Below are 18,490 nucleotides of genomic sequence, written 5' to 3'. Positions count from 1 at the left end.
AAACTGTGCGAAAGTCAGATATTTTTCACTGATAGCTATTAGTATTTGCCCACTGAACTTTGTTGTGCTACGGCGTCACACTTAATTCATAGCATTGCACGAAGCATATGCGCCCTCGGTCTGTCAACACAGAGTGGTAATATTCGTAGGGGTTAAAATACTTGTGAGGAAAGGAAAGGCGCGGTCCGGTCTCACCGTGAGTTGACAACTGGCCCACACAGAGAAAGAAGACAAAAAAAAAGGGGGGGGGGGGAGTGGTGTCACAGACAAGGCGCGAAAACATCACTTCTACTACCTGGCCCTGCATCGATATACTCTCCACGCCTGTGAAACCAGGCGATAGCAGAAGCGTCGTGAATTACGCTGCGTAGGCGTGGCGTATATTTTTTCTTTTATATTTTCAACCAGGGGCTCTTCCTGTTTTCTCTATATCAACAACTAACGCGGCGCAGGAAAATGAAAATGAAAATTGGTTTTGGGGGAAAGGAAATGGCTCAGTATCTGTCTCAAATATCGGCGGACACCTGAACCGCGTCGTAAGGTAAGGGATAAAGGAGGGAGCGAAAGAAGGGAGGAAGAAAGAGGTGCCGTAGTGGAGGGCTCCGGAAAAATTCCGACCACCTGGGGATCTTTAGCGTGCACTGACATCGCACAGCACATGGGAGCCTTAGCGTTTCGATTCCATCGAAACGCAGCCGCCGGCGCAGGGAACTGCTCGAATATTCGGCTTCACCACGACTTCGGGAAGTCCATGCACGCGTGTTAAAAAAACAGTTGCCGTTTCTGATTAGGAAAAACGCTAAGGCGCCCGTGTGCTGTGCGATGATAATAATAATAATAATAATAATAATAATAATAATAATAATAATAATAATAATAATAATTGGTTTTGGGGGAAAGGAAATGGCGCAGTATCTGTCTCATATATCGTTGGACACCTGAACCGCGCCGTAAGGGAAGGGATAAAGGAGGGAGCGAAAGAAGAAAGGAAGAATGAGGTCCCGTAGTGGAGGGCTCCGGAATAATTTCGACCACCTGGGGATCTTTAACGTGCACTGACATCGCACAGAACACGGGCGCCTTAGCGTTTTTCCTCCATAAAAACGCAGCGGCTGCGGTCGGGTTCGAACCCGGGAACTCCGGATCAGTAGTCGAGCGCCCTAACCACTGAGCCACCGCGGCGGGGCGATGCCAGTGCAGGTTAAAGATCCCCAGGTGGTCGAAATTATTCCGGAGCCCTCCACTACGGCACCTCTTTCTCTCTTTCTTCTTTCACTCCCTCCTTTATCCCTTCCCTAACGGCGCGGTTCAGGTGTCCAACGATATATGAGACAGATACTGCGCCATTTCCTTTCCCCAAAAACCAGTTATTATTATTATTTCTGATTCCTGTTCACGGGCGCTCAGGCTGTTCAACTGCATCTCGCAATCGCTCTCGGCATGCGGCACGGCACATGTGGGATTCAGGAAGTTCAGCTGCATTCACATAAAAAAAACACCGTTTTCGGACGGATGTTGCTTCAGCTTTGAAAAGCTCCGATAAGCGGCAAACTTAATGGCGGTATTAAAGTCGTGTGTAACTGCGACATTCGCGAATGACGTCCCAAGTAGAAGTAACACAGCTGTTAGAAAATGATAAGTGGTATAAATTCTGGAGATCCGTTTTGGCGCTACGACAGGACTATACGCGAGCTCTTCCTTAGCTTCCAACTGCGCTGCCAACGTTTAGAGTAAGAATTTCAACGCCAACACACCCACAGGGAACATGTAAATGATGACTGTAACAAATGACGGCAGTAAACTTGGCAAACCACAGCATGCTGCCCTGCTGCATATCGAAAAGAAAGAAAATAAATCGATGAGGATTTCTGCAGCTCGATCATCAGTCGCTCTCACTGAATGATGAACTTTATAATGCCATGTTATAAGGAGGCCAAGAAAATCTAAACTAGAGCGCTTAATGAAAAAATAACGGTAATTCTTCTTTCCGTTATTAAGAGTAAGGTAACCATAGTTTAGAAACTAACTATAGCCGCACCTTTTGTTCAGCTAGATTGATTGTTAGAGCTTCCAATGACATAAGGATGATGTCTACAAAAACAGCCTCTTAACGATCTGACTCTGTTGCTGTTTTTGTTTGTTCCGCTCCGTTTACCGCAGTGTTAAAATTTGCGCCGGGAAACATGCGGACAATTTATCAATATACCGTAAACACTCGACTAAGGACCGCGCTAGTGTATGGGCTGCTCCCCCCAAATTGGGAGACGTTGGTCTTGAAAACAAAAATCCCGAAGCGCAACTGCTTTTTATGTGTATACACTTTTACTTGCGCGGCACGCTCTTCGAGGAGCTGCCAGATGACAACAGCTGACAGCTGATATCGTCAATCACCATATTCCAGCATGCACCACTATATATGCGCCTGCGTGCAAATGATTATGGCGCCTGTACTCAGTGTACGGAATGACCGACAACAAAGTGAAGCCGACAGGACCGCTGGAAATGAATGGTTTCAATGTGGGCCCTTGTTGGACCGTTTATTCCAATATATTTCCAATCTCGGGCTGATTACCTCTGCTGCTTGGCTCGTAGATTTTGAATTCTCGGCATGCAGTTCCCCTGCAATCGTTGCTAAAAGCTTTGAAGTTACAGGAATTCCGGATGCAATGGATGCAATTGAAGATGGCTTTATTTACGAGGGTGGTGAATAGCATCGAGCATCGATTTTACAAGTCGTCCAAGAGTAGACGAGAGAAAGGTGTAAACTTTTTCTTTCAGAACTTCGCGAAAACTTGTATTCCGTCTCAAAAGAACGGGATACATCGTTTTAGATCGAAACTAGCGAGATTCACGAACATCGATTGCACAAGTCGTCGAAGAGTAGACGAGAGCTGTAAACTTTTTCTCTCAGAACTGCGCTAAAACTAGCGAGCGCTAGCGAGAGCGACAGCGATGAAGAACCCTAAAGGCAACTAGGCTCCAGATAGAGCGTGGGACTGTGTGCTACAACCAAGTAGTTTCCCTAGAATAAAATTCACAAACTGAAATGAAATAGGAAGCCTTCGTGTAAGGGCCACACGTCGCCGAAATGGCGAATAAAAAGTGCGGTCCTTAATCGAGTTAATACGGCATTGAAATTCCTAACCTAGCATGCTCTGAAACCTTTTGTGTCCTAAATACACCTTTCTCGACGTCTCACAAATGCAGCAAATCTCGCTATATCATGTTTTCTATCACAAGGGCCTGCTTCTAGAAGGCAGCATTTTATAGCCCATGAGCACATATGCACCTGATTTTAAGCTTTATCAATATAACCGAGGTCACACCAAGTGCAGTAAGTGAAAGTGTAAGCTTGGAGTTTATTTGGTGTCATAAGTATGTGACGGCAAGTGGTTGGTTAGCTTGTTGAGCAGCGATGCCTGCGTCCATGGCCATCCTGTAGAAGGCGCTGTTGGCATTGGAGAGCAACGAGGCAGGCGTGCCGTATTCCCTCACCCTACCTTCATCCATGACGAGTATTCTGGAAATTAAGGCCATATAGCTTGTTATTTACAGGGCACAGACTAAGACACTCACTATTGAAACACCACAGAATTTGTTACTTGCCTAAACCTTAAGATTAAATTGATTTCTTTAACGACAAAAACATTAGATTTGTCGCGCTATTTAACCTAGTGCTACCGAAAGTCAACTATTATTATGTAAAGCATACGGCACACCTTTCAGCCATTTCTGTGCAGAATTTTTTGGAGTCAGAAATCATATGACGCCATATAAGTACTCATATCAGCCCTCATTAAAGACTAACTTAATTTCTGGCCAGGCTTGTTCCGCTGATTAGCGCGTTTTCTCCCCTCTTCCTGTCTTCTATACTTGGATTAACGCGCTGGTTCTTCAATGAATTGTATGCACACCTTATTTGTACTATCTTAATTTTTTACGTTGCTTCCTTTCTGTATTTTGCAACTGTTGTCAGTTTTCGTTGAGTTTTTGTTGAGTTTTTATTAACATTACGTTGTGAATTTTTCTTTTTCGCATTTTTCTATTTTAATCTGTTCCACGTCCTGTAATTAAATAGCCGAAATCGTCCATTTTCTGACATTAAATCCCCGGCCAGTTTTTGCACCAGAAACTTCTTGTCTATAGCGCTGATAACTCTATGTATTATTTCTACGGCACGTTGAAATAAGTATGGTGATAATGAAATACACAAGCCTCTCTTTTACGCCTGGTTTTTCTTCTCTTCTAAAACAATTTCTGCAGTTATTTCTTATCAGTTATGATTTCTGGAGCATTCTGAGGAGGATTAGTGAGCAGCAAACAATTGCAAGGGAGCAGAACTGAAACAAAACGTTTAAAATAAAGATAAATTCTGACACTAGTGTATGGCCGGACTAAATCACAACTTTCAATAACATCAGAGAACAAAACTAAGCCCTGGAGAATTCCATTCATTGCCACCAAAGTTATGCATTCACCACTTAAATTCATATGAGTTCGCGTGACGTTTTCAGTGCGCAAACTTGGTTCTTATGAAAATGTTAGTTTCAGGGGCCGGCAAGATGAAGTTGTGGTGTGCCGCGCGTGTATTACGAATTCCGTAATAACTTAGCAACCGCCATAGCTAGGCACCGTACAACGCCTGCGGCGACACATTGTGCGGCTATATGCGTAAAATTATTACTCCACTGCCTCTACAATGTGCAGGTACTTCCTTATGTCCTGGCACAGATGTCAGGACACCGACAATCTTAACAGAGCCATTCTTCATTTTGTGTTCCTGTATATGCCCTCGCAGGGAACTCCCTGCGGGAGCATATACAGGAACACTATCTTCATTCAGCGCGGAAACCGTGGTGCGGCAAAGTAACAAAGCTTGCATTCCTCAGTTTGGCACAACTTCACGAGATGGCGCCACTAGCACGGGTCCTGGCCCGTCAGCGAACGCTCGCGCTCTTACCGATCGTAGTCGAGCACGGTGTGTATGCGGTGCGCGATGGCGATCAGGGTGCTGTGCGCGAAGGCCTGCCTGAGCGTGGCCTGGATCAGGCGGTCAGTGTCGCCGTCCATCTGTGACGTGGCCTCGTCCAGCAGCAACACTTTGGACCCGCGAAGGAGGGCCCGTGCGAGGCACACTAGCTGCCGCTGACCCACGCTGGGTGCGAGCAAAGGGCAACAACCAGTTATTCATTTCAATCTCTGGGCCAACTGGGCTTCACGGGAATACAAGCAAAAAAATGTAACGATGCATAACTAGTATAAAGATACCTATAAATATGAGTCAAATATGAGTCACTTTTCCAAATGTCCGTTGGCCATTACTTGCAGGGTACACAGGGCACACACTGATAGCTCACAACCCTGCACTCAGTCCTGAGTCCTTCAAGAACTTGTCAAGAACTTGAAAAGTTCTTAAAAAAACGGAATTAAATGGCAATTGAAGGCAGAGTGGTATGGGGTGAACTTTTACATAAGGCTGTGTCAAACAACGGTAGCAGTAGCGGCAGAGAGCGAAACGATATTCTACTTAATGATTCAGGCTAAGCTCTTGTCGAATGTTCTGAAAGCACATTCCTGAAGCAATATTCGATCGAATAATTGCGCACCTTTTTTAACTTTTTTCCTGCTTCTTTATTCTTGTTGTCTTTTGTGTTCATCTTTTTTTACACATATATTTGAAGCGGTATTTACTTTGAGTCTCTGAAAAGCTGGGGGCCGTACACTCATCGTATCGCACGCCGACACTGTACAAACATTTTCACTGAAACTTGGTACGTCGCGGCGAGGTCCTGGTTCAGAGTAGTGTTAAAATAGTGTTGTTTGGCGCCCACGACGCCGTCTGTCACAACTTTTAGGCCACCGCAACAGAAGGTTCACGATTAAAAAAGAATGCGTACTGCTAAGAATTTTGTACAGGCACCATTTAATCACTACAATACTCCGAACTATCTGCACTGGCAGAGAATGAAGCAGTTCGTTTCTTAAGTGGCTGAGCAAGGTTAGGGATGATACTGGATCGCGCCGGGCTTTGCCTGATAGCGTTCGCACCGGTCGCCAACTCATTTATCCAGGTGCCGTAGTCTATCATCATCATCATCATCATCCTCACTACGCCAACTCTTACGGCCTCTCCCATGTCTCTTCTTTTAAGCCTGTCTTTTTCCAGCTGCAGTCACCATATGCCCGCAAGCCTTTAATCTCATCCGCCCACCTAACTTTCAGCCGCCCCCTGCTACCCTTGCCTTCGAATTCACTCCGTTACCCTTAAGGACCAGCGGATCGCCATTCTCCCAAAATCAAACTTGTTGCTTTCGACGGAACTAACTGGAAAATGTACAAGTACCGCAGTTTGCGGGTACATAGTCCGCGGTCTACTCATATTCAAAAGTTCGCGCTCTGGAATACAGATTTTTTTAAAAATATCGCCGAATGCAGCACGAAATCGTTAAACATTGTTCTATCATGGGGTTTTATGATACTTGCGCAATACGCGCACATACATTGTTAGGATCTGGTTGCAAACATTGCGCATGTATGATATGGAACCGGCAGGGGACAATCTAATAAAAAAAATTTAATCACAAATTAAGTCCCGCAGACTAAACGTGAAGTGTGGACTGTATACCAGAGGTTACGGTAAATAGACCCAGTCCATGATTCGTACCCATTCTGATCTCAGAATGTCACCCCTCTTAGAACGGTGCGCTCGAACTTACTTTACAATTTCGTTCCACCTAACCACCTCCACCAAAATGTAGCAAGCTTTGCAAACCAGCAGGAGCTGACCTATGCACTTCCAGTTAGTACACTGGACATGCAGCTTCCTTTATTTAGTGCCTCCGCCATGTCGACAAATGAAACAACTACAGAGTTTAGAGAACCACTCGACACGTAGCTGGCCAGCAAAACACTCCGTAGCCCAGCAAAAAGGAATGACATGCCACAACACCTGAGGTTGGCGCCTCCGTCCGCGGTCTCCATCTCCAGTCCTGCTGAGTGACCTTTGACCAGAGTAGCCAAGTGGGCCTGGCGCAGCGCCTGCCACAGCTGGTCGTCCGTGTGCGACCCCGTAGGGTCCAAATTCATGCGCATGGTGCCGCGCACTAGGCTAGGGTCCTGCATGTCGGGTGCGGTAGCGTCAGCGTTTCCGGAGGTACAGAATGCTCAAGTGCGTTTCATGCAAACCACCGTATACAACCCTCGTTCCACCCCTCTTTGAAAATAGAATAGATTCGGCTTAGGAACTGCGTCGGCTCTGCGCCCGTCTCTTCAATGTGGAAAGAAAGTTGCTAAAACACTTCCTTTGGGCTCTGGGTGTATGTTTACTGTCCATGATGATCACAACGCCGAGATTTTTTGCGTTGCATACGCGGGTAGAATGATATGTATTCGTATGCAGGTTCATTCAGTAAACAGCCGACAGGCCCGCGTTTGCCAACCGGGACAAGCAACGCCACAAAGCCGGAGATACAGGCACGAACACCAAATCCATGGCACAGTCAGGTGGCGCAGTTACGTACGAAGAGCCGCGTGTAAATAAAGCCCCCCCCCCCCCCCCCACACCCACCCCTCTTATTTCTTCATCCTAAGGAGTTCTGCAGTGATGGCTAAAGGGCGCCCGCAGTAAGCCTTATCGGTTGAACGCTGTTGGGTAATTGTCTTAACAAAGTTATTGCCTCAAAAAGATGCCACTAAGGAAAGATCACAAAGAACGCCATGACGTGACATGTAGGATGAATAGGTACAAGGATTCTACCGTAATCATCGCCTTGTGACCGCGGCGGCCGCGTTTCGATGGAGGCGAAACGCAAAAGGCACCCGCGTGCTGTGCGATGTCAGTGCACGTTAATGATCCCCAGGTGGTCTAAATTTTTCAGGAGGCCTCCATTACGGCACCTCTTTCTTCCTTTATTCTCTCACTCCCTCCTTTACCCATTCCCTTAAGGCGCGGTTCGGGTGTCCACCGGGATATGTGAGCCACTTATGCGCCATTTACTTTCCTCAAAACCAATTTTCGTTTTTTTCCCGATGTATGTTTCCGATATTCGCTATTGGACAGCTATCTCCGTAACCTAAAGTTAAAGCGCTCTTTACGCGTTATCTGTATGCTGACTAGAGTAGAGTGTCCGTACTATTTATGTTCAGTGTATTAAACGGAGTTCAGCATATTCTTGTTTAATTTTAGTCATTTGAATAGACGCCCTCTGGTGGCTCAGTTTCTTTGGCATTATTTTGCCGGCCCAAGTTCACGGTATCAAATTATGGCTGCGGTGGCCACATTTCGATGGGTGCGAAATGTGGGTTGACCCTGGTTGACTCGAAATGTATCCAGAGCCGTACATTACGACGTCCTTCATCTTCAAGATGCAGCTGCGGGACGATAAACCCTAGACACCATGTCATGATCATTAAAAGGAACAGTCAACGTTTCTGCTTGTCAGCGGAAAGGGAAAGTGAGCAAGCAAGAACCATCACCTGAGGTATGACGGTGATGCCCGTGCGCAGTCTCTTCAGCGGTACGTTGGCGATATCGACGCCATCTATGAGGATGCGTCCTTCGGAGGCCCCGAGGACACGCAGGAGGGCTAGAACGAGAGAAGATTTGCCGGCGCCCGTCCGCCCAACGACGCCTACCTGTGGGAAATACGCAGCGATGGCAGCGCTCAGACTGGAGTGATTACGTGCTAGATCTCACCTGAATTTCCTCTCACAACTCGCTATAGCGGAGCGGAAGCTAGAAGGGCAAAGCGATACGTTCCGAACATGCTTAGTTGTCTTGTGAGCGCGTGATAAAGGCATGCATTCTTGTGGAATACAATAGAGTCGAATACGACTTTATATACAACGTTTCGCAGAATTGAAGAGCATTTAGCCGGCGCAACAATGCCTCCAGAACGTACATACTGTCCAATTGAAAGCATTAAACATACATGTTTTGAAAACCAACTAAACTCTGTATTGGATGTACTAACGCTAAGGCGCCCGTGTGCTGTGCGATGTCGTTGCACGTTAAAGATCCCCATGTGGTCGAAATTACTCCTGAGCTCTCCACTACGGCACCTCTTTCTTCCTTTCTTCTTTCACTCCTTCCTTTATCTCTTCCCTCAAGGCGCGGTTCAGGTGTCCAACGATATCTGAGACAGATACTGCGCCATTTCCTTTCCCCAAAAACCAATTATTAAAAAATTATTAAAAATGAGTATTGGATATTATTTTTATTTTACTATTTCGTTAGCACTTGTATAACGTTGTATAATATTGTAATCATTTGTACATGTCTAAGCATTGTATGGGTGACAGAGCACTCTTCAGGCAGAAAGCATCTGCCTTTGGCCCTGTTATCCTAGACCGTTTGTGCCTTAAATAATTTTTCAAATAAATAAACATAAGTAAAACTGAGGAACGAAGCGGAAGACACTTCAAAGGAGGCCCTCCAGCCAATCGTGTTGACCTACTGTCATGACGTCGAGGTTAATCTCATTTCACGGAGCACCTGCCAGCCACGTGCGATCTTACGCTAGGGGATTTACCACGATGTCGTGACAACCGGTCGACGCAATTGGCTGGAAAGCCTCCCTTGAGTGGAACGTGTTTGCCGCTTGGTTCTTGAGTTGTATTCGACTGTAGCAACTGTAGGAAGGGGTTGTGAGATGGAGAAGGTTTTTTGATGAAAACTGTGGCAACAACAGTGGGGCTTTCTCGATCCTTGGTAGCTGAAGAAAGGAGGAAAGGGTGACACTTGAGACCCTCGCACGAATAGGAGAGTCGCTGATGAAAACAGATTGACAAGGAAAGCATAATTTTGAAGCACTAAGGACCACCGCTTCGGCAAGACCAAACGATAATCTTACGCACACCTATCAAGCTCCACACAATGTATTCTCCCCCTCTACGCCAACTCAGAAAACTGACCAGTGTCAGAGAGGCGAAAGAATTAATTGGAAAAAGACTCATGGACAAAGAATACGGTCCCCAGAGTTTAGAAAGAATAATTTATCTAGAACGAATCCGAAACTACAATGCCGTCGGGCCTCGCTATAACGAAACTGTCAATGACTAATTAGTGGATATAACGAAGGAATGATGATTCCCCTCGGAAGCTCGGTCAGCACGGGTTACAACGAAGCTAAGGCTACAACGAAGTAATCGCCGGGATCTTTCAACTTCGTTATAACGAGGACCAACTACATTACAAAAAAAATTAACAATGAAACTATGAAGACAGAAAAGAGAAAGAAAGAAAAAAGAAGCATTAACAAGAAGAAAATAGGAACAAAAATGAAGAAAAAGAGGGAGGTAGGAAAAGGAAGATAAATAGGAAGAGAAAGGAAAGAAGAAAAGAAAATGAGAAGGAAACAAAGAAAGAAGGGAGGAGATGGAGAAAATTGTTGCTCACCCTTTCCATGGGCAGCACGGTGAAGGAAACGTCGTTGAGGACATTAGGCGCAATGCCAGGACGATACGAGGCCGAATAGTCTTGAAACTCCACCTTGCCTTCAGACGGCCATTTTTCAGGCAATACCCTTCCAGCCAAAGCTTGCTTGTCATCGCCTGCGGGATCGACCACTTCGCTCTGGATCGGGCGTTGTAGAAAACGAGGAAAAGGGATAAACCAGCGACTTAGGTACTCTATATTTAAACTTACGGAGAGCAGGTAAGGAAAAATACCTCAGGAGGAAGCTCTGTGTACTCTAGGCATCGCTCGAAGGACACCATCATTTGCAGCGTGCTGAATAGCATGATGCACAGACTCATCAGCGCCAACGGAACCTGCAGGAATGTTGGTTTAAAACGAAGTTCAGATATACTTGCTACCTAATATACTACGGGGAGTTGTAAACGTCGAGACAAAAAAGTGGTAGGGGTTTAACGTAATTAAACCGAGTATATGTGCGATAACATGTGTTCATTCTCGGCCTCCTCTTTCTGACATCTGCATGTGCACGCAACTGTGTTTCTCGCTCGTCGTCTTCACATCCTCGATCCACTCGGCGGCAGCTGGCGCGACGTCCTCCTTCCATTAGCTGCAGCTGACGCAACACTCCTCCGAACTAACCCGAGCTTACCCGAGTTACTCCGAGGCTTCACACAAGATTCTTGGATGGAACCGCATTCAGTTGTGCTTTCATGTTGTTTACATCATGTTGTTTACACCAGGAATGGTCTATTAAATACAAAAAATTAGCAGTGGCTTAACTTGGCTAACCCTGGAATTCAGCGAACAGCTTCTGCACACATGGTTACTCATCACGTGGCTTCACATCACCCCATCACATGTTCTTGAGGTCAAAGGTCAACCCAAGGGTCACCCAATGTCAAAGGGCAACTAAATGTCCTAGGTCAAGGTCAGGGGTTAAGAGTTAGACCCCATAATTGTACCACATATGGTTATACACGGCTATCCTTGGTTTATGGTTAAATACGGTTTAACGTCGTAAAGCGACTCAGGCTAAGAGGGATGCCGTTGTGAAGGGCTCCGGAAATTTCGACTACCTGGGGTTCTTTAACGTGCACTGACATCGCACAGTACACGGGCCTCTAGAATTTCGCCTTCATAGAAATTCCGCCGCCGCGGCCGGGATCGAAACCGCGTCTTTCGGGTCAGTAGCCGATCGCCGTAGCCACTCAGCCACCGCGGCGGGTACGGCTATCCTTGGCTGGGCTGAAGGTCGCTCAAGGTTGTTGTGCTGCCTACCCAAAGGCTGCTTTACCTAGTCTAGTGAAGCTTTTTGCTTCAATACAGAGAGGTCATGTGACCTTGTGATGTCCTCACAATCTGTCCACCTAGTTGTAAGCAGCCCCCTTCCATACCATGATGCAAATGTCGGCACCGTTACACTATAGCGGATCCTTGCAACTCTATCTAGCAGTCCGAATATGGTGGTTGATGGGCCGACAGTTGCAAAGAAAATGACGAAAACACACACAGAAATTGCCACAGAAGCTACGACAAATGTGAAATCTAAGGCTATCGCATTCCACTCTTAAAGTGACTTAACCGTCTTCATAGTTTATGAACCAGGTTGGTTGTTGGGCCTTGTCGAATCGTTTCGTTCTTCAAGTCTGTGTCCTTCTGTGCTGCAGTACACCCTAAACGGTGCCCACCCTATCAGAGAAGCCGTTCTGGTAAACAATGCAGTGCTCGCATCGGCTTCACACTCCCGTTGTGAACAAGTACGGAAGGGTGCGAAGCGAACAGAGCGACAGGCTTACCGACGTGGCCGCGCTCATGGCGAGGCCCAGGCTGCTGGGCTCCGGCAGTTCTGAGCCCACAGTGTTGAGGAGCAGCGCCGACAGGAGGATCGCGAAACCACCCAGGGCGGTGAGTGACCTGGTGAAGCGGAAGCAGGTGCAGTACGAGTTGTATCCGCGTATGCAGATGTCGGCCAACCTGTAGGAGTGGCGCCTGAACCGATCCATCACGCCGTAAGCCCTCACGCTGCTCAGTGCGTCCAGGGTCTCGGTGAGGTGCTGTAATAGTCTCGACATGCCAACGCTGTCGTAGAAGCGAGAACTGTTCGACGCCCTCACGGCCATGCTCTGCAACGGAGAAGGCAAGGATGGCGACCGCTACCACCTCATCACAACTTGCTGGTAAAAGCGTTCCTGCATTCTTTACAAAAACGGTTTATAGACTTCTTATAGACTCTATTGCCTTCGTATAGATATTTGTTTTTGTGTATTCATAGTCTATAGACTCTATGGATATAAATCTACTGAAAGTGTATGGCCATAAATCTATAGATTGCCTATAGACTGTCTATATAGGATTTGTAATCCCTGCAGACTGTCCTCTAAGGTTTGTCTATAGAGAGTCTTTAGACTTTATATACAAAAGTCTATTGACAGTCTATAGAGTCGAAAATTTTTGTAAGGGATGCCTCTGTGTAGGGCATAGGCTACTGAGAGGCACTAATGCGTTTTTGTGTTAATCTCATATATATATATATATATATATATATATATATATATATATATATATATATATATATATATATATATATATATATATATATATATATATATATATATATATAATGCGGCCAGGAAGAAAGAAAAGGAAAGTGCACAGCCCAGCTCACTGGCTCAAGCCGAGCCACAATCGCTACCACGGGCAGATAGTAGGAGAGTTGAAAGATGGGATAGAACGACAGGATAGTAAAGACGCGCCAAAGACACGGCCGATCCCGGAGGCAGTGCAATACCGGGCCAACCGGTGGCGGGAGTGAAGCATCCTTCAAACTCTCCGCCACATTTCCAAAAATAAGTCCAATTGGACCCGTAACAGACACTCTACGGGGTCCGGACAATACAAGGGACCACATTCGTCGAGCCACAAAGGTATGACGGGCGCCCCATCCCGTACTGGGAACGACGTGTTGTTTTTTATACCCTCAAGGCTTCCAGAGAACAGTTAAACACGGGTGAGCTTCTGGAACATGCCAACATAACATACAAATCGAAAGGTAAAACAATAAAACGCCATCAGCCAAGCTACGCCTATTTCTAATCAGAATCAGAAATTAGTTGGTGGCTCTAAGGCCGGTTACAAAACGTGATACACCGACGTCCATAGACCTCAGATCAATGCTGTCTTGCTCCTGCTGTAGCGACCCTATCCCAGATGGTTTCATAAATTTATCTGCCCACCCTACCCCATGCCTGCCTCTGGTCTCGGGATCCACTGCACTATTCAAAGGGAGCCATCGATGATCGGCCCTGCGTGTTACGTGCTCTGCCCATGCTCATTTCTTGTTGATTTCAGATATGAACAAAGCTGGCTAGGAAGAACCCCACTCTTTTCACTTACTGTGCGCACAGTACAAACCTGAAATACACTGGCAAATGAAAGAGAATATAAGCATAAAAATGGCAAGGTTTTAACGTACTTATACCGAGTAGACGTGCGAAAGCATGTGTTTAGCCTCGTTTCTTTATAAAAATAGTCTATAAACAGTCTATAGACACCTTATAGGCTATATTGCCTTTCTATAGATATTTTTGTGTCTATTCATTGTCCATAGACCGTCTATAGACAAAAGTCTGCTAAACGTGTATGGCCATAAATCTGTTGATTGTCCATAGACAGTATATTGCATTTGTATTGCCTGTAGACTGTTCTCTAGTATTTGTCTATAGACAGTCTATAGACTTCAGAGATAGAAGTCTATGTGCAATCTATAGACTGCCTAAAGAAATTTTTGAAAGCGTTCGCTCGTCGTTTCGCTTCGCTGGGCCGTAGGCAAGTCTGGTCACGGTTTTAGACTCAGGTTAAGCTCTGACAGAGGTTAAGCTGATCTGATCTGTTCGTGCCGCAGATGGAAGTTCATGAAGATGACGATGTGCAATGCACAGCGCGAGAGTGCGCCGCAGTTTAAGACGAGGCGTGATCGGTGCGGATATAGTATAGTGCTCTCATGCAGTGACCAGCGAAGCTGATCTGTTCGCGCAGCCGCGGGTTCGATTCCCGGTCGTGGCAATATATATATTTATGCATTCAATGTCAAGGCTTCAGCGATGGCCCGGCATTTGCATCTTTGGTCTTAAAGTAGATCCTTAGCGCCAAGAGAAACGTCGGCGATTAAAACGAGGCTGTTTAATGAGCGAAACGCGTTCAGTGACAGGGAATGAAAGTTCATTTTCGTACAGTATCATTCTGACCACACACAAAAACGGCCGTGGCTTAGCTTGGTTAAGCCTGGTGATTGCGAAGCACGCCGCTTAGAAAGTCGTTCTTCTCGTTCTTCTTCCGTCTCCGTAGCTCGCTGATGCTTCCTCTCTGCATTCTGCCGAGCTGCCTTGTTCGTAGGCACCATCGTAACATTTGGCTGTATGACTGCCTTGGCGAGAGGAGCGGAGCTGTTTTATATAGCTGGTGTGACGTCACTCTGACCGTAGCGCCCCTGGTGAGAGGAGCGGGAGTTAGGCCGCCGTTGGTGGCTACCGCCTCGCCTCGCGACGGCGTGAGATGGGGCCCCGTTTTTACACAGCTGGTGTGACGTCACACCGACCGTAGCGCCCCTGGTGAGAGGAGCGGGAGTTAGGCCCCCGTTGGTGGCTACCGCCTCGCCTCGCGACGGCGTGAGATGGGGCCCCGTTTTTACACAGCTGGTGTGACGTCACTCTAGGTCACATGGTGTGACGTCACGCAGCGAGGTCACGCTAAAGGTCTATGGTGCCTACCACCGCCTCGCCACGGAACGGGCTGAAGTGCGACCTAAATTAGTATTGCTTCGCAATAAAAAAACAAGTGGCGAGAGAAGCTTGAGAGCACTAGCCAACGTTTCGACAATAGGACCGGTCGTCATTTAGAAACATTGGCTACCAGACTGGAGCTTCCTGCCCTCCCCTTCTTCATTTAGCTCTGTCAAGATTTAAGTCTTCTTTGCTATCGCTCTACCGTGGATTCTGTTGGGTATCCATTTACGAAGGTCCAGGGTTCAACCGCAATCAAGTACTGCCTGCGGGATCGAAGCGCTCACCATGCCCACTGCCAACAGGACAGCCACCACGCCGGTGACGGCGACCACTAGGGGCGCCTGTGTGGCGACCACTCCGACGCTGGCGATGGTGAGCAGCGTGCCCTGGACGGTCTGCTTGCTGCTCACGAAGCACTCAGCGTCCACGAAATCCAGGTCCCCCGCGAACCGGTTGAGCACGCGGCCCCGCGGCGATGCGTCGAAGAAGGACACCGGGCTGCGCAGCACGCCCTCCAGCATGGTGCGATGCAGGGATCCGGACATCAGCCTCGCTGTAGCTGCCAGGAGCGCGCCACCGGCCAGGCGACACGTCACTGCGTCAGACGGCGGTGCATGCTGTGAAGCGGTTACGCTGTGTGGTCGTTATCGAAGCAGGGCTACAGGCAAGCCCTATAGGGCCACCAAGGACTAACAGGCAGAAAAATGGCAGCGTAGCTCAGGAAAGTGACCAGTAGTCGGGAAGAGGGGAAGCGCAGTATGGTATGGTATGGTGCGGTGGAGTGGGGTGTGGCACGGCAATGGTATGGTATGGTGTGGTATGGTGTGATGTGGTGTGCTATGGTATGGCAATGGCGTGATACGGTATGGTATAGTACCGCATGTCATGGCAATGGCAGGAATACCATACGATGCCCATACCATACCATGCCACACCACACCAATGATATGGTATGGCATCGTACGGTATGGTATGGTATGGCATGGTGTGGTGTGGTGTGGTGTGGTGTGGTATGGTATGGTATGCTATGTTATGCTATGCTATGCTATGGCAATGGTATGGCATGGCAATGGCAATGGCAATGATATGGTGTGTTGTGGTTTGGTATGGTATGCTATGGTGTGGTATGGTAATGCATGGCAATGGTATGGTATGGTATGATATATAATTGTATGGCATGGTGCGGTTTTGTATAGTACATGGTATGCTATAGTACGGTGCAGTATAATTTAACCAGCTATGGCATTGCTTATGTATATTTTGCCTAGCAGGGTGGTAGTAAGGTGGTAAGGTAGTAAGGTGTCTTTGTCTAGTAAGGTGGTAGGGGATGGTACGGTATGAAAAAGGGAAGGCAGGGAAGTTAACCAGAAGGCTAGCTATCCTGAACTGGGAGAAAGGAGAGAGGAGATTTAAAGGGAGTTGTAGTTGCAGCGAACGCTGCCTGCCATGAGGAGGGAGGCGGGGCAGTTTTCGCGGTCGGTCTCTCTCCTCGGAAGAGGGCGAAGGTTCTCGGGGTTCGTCTGAGGCATTTACTCTACCTTTACAATTGCTATAGGGTCTAGACCTTTCAACAAGGGCTTCCTGGGTGTCGCAATATTGCTCGCTGGACAGTTGTATGCTCCTGGCACTAAAACAAGCTCTCCTGGCAGTCTTCCAAAGTAGTTTATTTGTTTAAAACAGCTTTCTATTGCCGCCAGCCTGGTAAATGTCGGTTTATTCATGCATTACTGAGGTATGATTTGTAATTTTCATTTAACTAAAGACGAACGTCCTACAAAGCAGAGACTCGCTGCGCGAAGCCCACACAAGTGTAAGATAAGACGACCGCTATGCTTGCGGCTGGGAATTTATTTTTCCACCTCTAAGCCCAAGCATGCACGCGACTTGAAAATCATGTTTTGTATCAAGGAGGCAGGTTTTCTTAGCTCATGTAATGTCCTTAAAGGTAACGGAGTGGATTCCAAGAGAAGGCAAGCGTAGTAAGGGGCGGCAAAAGGTTAGCTGGGAGCTTGAGGCTGGGAAGTTTGCGGAAATAGGGTGGGCGCAGCTGGAAAAGGACGGGGTTAACTGGAAATACATGGAGAGGCCTTTGCCCTGCAGTGGGTGTAGCTGGCGATGATGATGATGTCTAGCGAGGACATACGTGCACGTCGGACCTCAATTCAGCTTTGGGTAGTGCGGCTGAAGAGCAATAGTATTTTGCCACTACTCTCGCACGAAACCATTCGTGCAGTGCATTGACTGAATGTTTTTATATAAAATGACTAGATATTTATTTTCGATATTATAAAAAACGATTCCATGTTGCTATCGATGTAAAAAAGATGCCCACCATTGGCCACGCAGATGCCAATGAGCCCTCCGATCCAGTACCTCCGGGCCGCAATCGCCTCTCCGGGGTTTGCAGTCGAAGCGTCCGTCCAGGCTTTGATCCAGATCTGCTGGAACGCCGTGGCGACGGCAGCCGCTGCCAGCACGGCCACGCCCACTAGTGCGGGCCACTCGGAGTAGCGAAGAAGGGCCAGCATCAACTGCCAGCCGGACTGCGGACGCATCATCATACTCCCTTTAAGAGCGAGCAAAGCTGGCGCCGTATTTTGTAACGTTTCATTTTGGTTTTATTTCATTTGGTAGTGACGTAAGCAGCGGCGAAAGCTTTGGACAGCAGATGGGGCAAGAAACGAGCAGTCAGACGCACTTCCGGTCTGGCCGCTGTTAGGCACCTTGAATGGACACATTGATGGCAAGTAGAAGCTGCTCTGTACCAATAGGCTACCGCGTTCTAATCACAAATGTAGCTTTTATAACCTAAAGAAGACTAAAAAAACAAACAACAGGTCTCGCCACCTAGGGCAGATTTTGTAAGTAAAATTCATGCATCGACATCGGTTTTTTTCGCGGATCCCAGAGGCTACGATAGAACGCCATGCACTGGAAAACAGTGGTAGCCCTTCTTTCATTGCGAAGCAATACTATTTTAGGTCGCACTTCAGCCCGTTCCGTGGCGAGGCGGTGGTAGGCACCATTGACCTTTAGCGTGACCTCGCTGCGTGACGTCACACCACGTGACCTAGAGTGACGTCACACCAGCTGTGTAAAAACGGGGCCCCATCTCACGCCGTCGCGAGGCGAGGCGGTAGCCACCAACGGCGGCCTAACTCCCGCTCCTCTCACCAGGGGCGCTACGGTCAGAGTGACGTCACACCAGCTGTATAAAACAGCTCCGCTCCTCTCGCCAAGGCAGTCATACAGCCAGATGTTACGATGGTGCTTCGCAATCACCAGGCTTAAC

At 47.5% G+C, this 18,490-nt stretch overlaps 1 protein-coding gene across 2 annotated transcripts in view; it reads right to left on the bottom strand.

Annotated features, from left to right (window-relative positions):
* Positions 1-3,336: 3,336 nt before the first annotated feature.
* LOC144107933 (multidrug resistance protein mrp-7-like) overlaps positions 3,337-18,490 on the bottom strand; it is a 43,308-nt gene continuing 28,154 nt past the window's right edge. For both annotated transcript variants that reach the window (XM_077641171.1, XM_077641172.1), the window contains 9 exons: positions 17,531-17,741; positions 15,483-15,793; positions 12,214-12,540; positions 10,669-10,770; positions 10,397-10,573; positions 8,476-8,634; positions 6,950-7,116; positions 4,961-5,155; positions 3,337-3,520 (listed from right to left, as the gene is read on the bottom strand). In XM_077641171.1, the coding sequence (XP_077497297.1) occupies positions 3,370-3,520; positions 4,961-5,155; positions 6,950-7,116; positions 8,476-8,634; positions 10,397-10,573; positions 10,669-10,770; positions 12,214-12,540; positions 15,483-15,793; positions 17,531-17,741 (1,800 nt within the window). In that variant the 3' untranslated portion in view covers positions 3,337-3,369. The remainder of the gene's footprint in view (positions 3,521-4,960; positions 5,156-6,949; positions 7,117-8,475; positions 8,635-10,396; positions 10,574-10,668; positions 10,771-12,213; positions 12,541-15,482; positions 15,794-17,530; positions 17,742-18,490) is intronic.

This window comes from Amblyomma americanum, chromosome 10 (assembly GCF_052857255.1).
Source record: "Amblyomma americanum isolate KBUSLIRL-KWMA chromosome 10, ASM5285725v1, whole genome shotgun sequence".
Classification (NCBI taxonomy): domain Eukaryota; kingdom Metazoa; phylum Arthropoda; class Arachnida; order Ixodida; family Ixodidae; genus Amblyomma; species Amblyomma americanum.
Note: the sequence above shows the minus strand (reverse complement) of the source record. Positions and strands in the feature narration are given on the sequence as shown.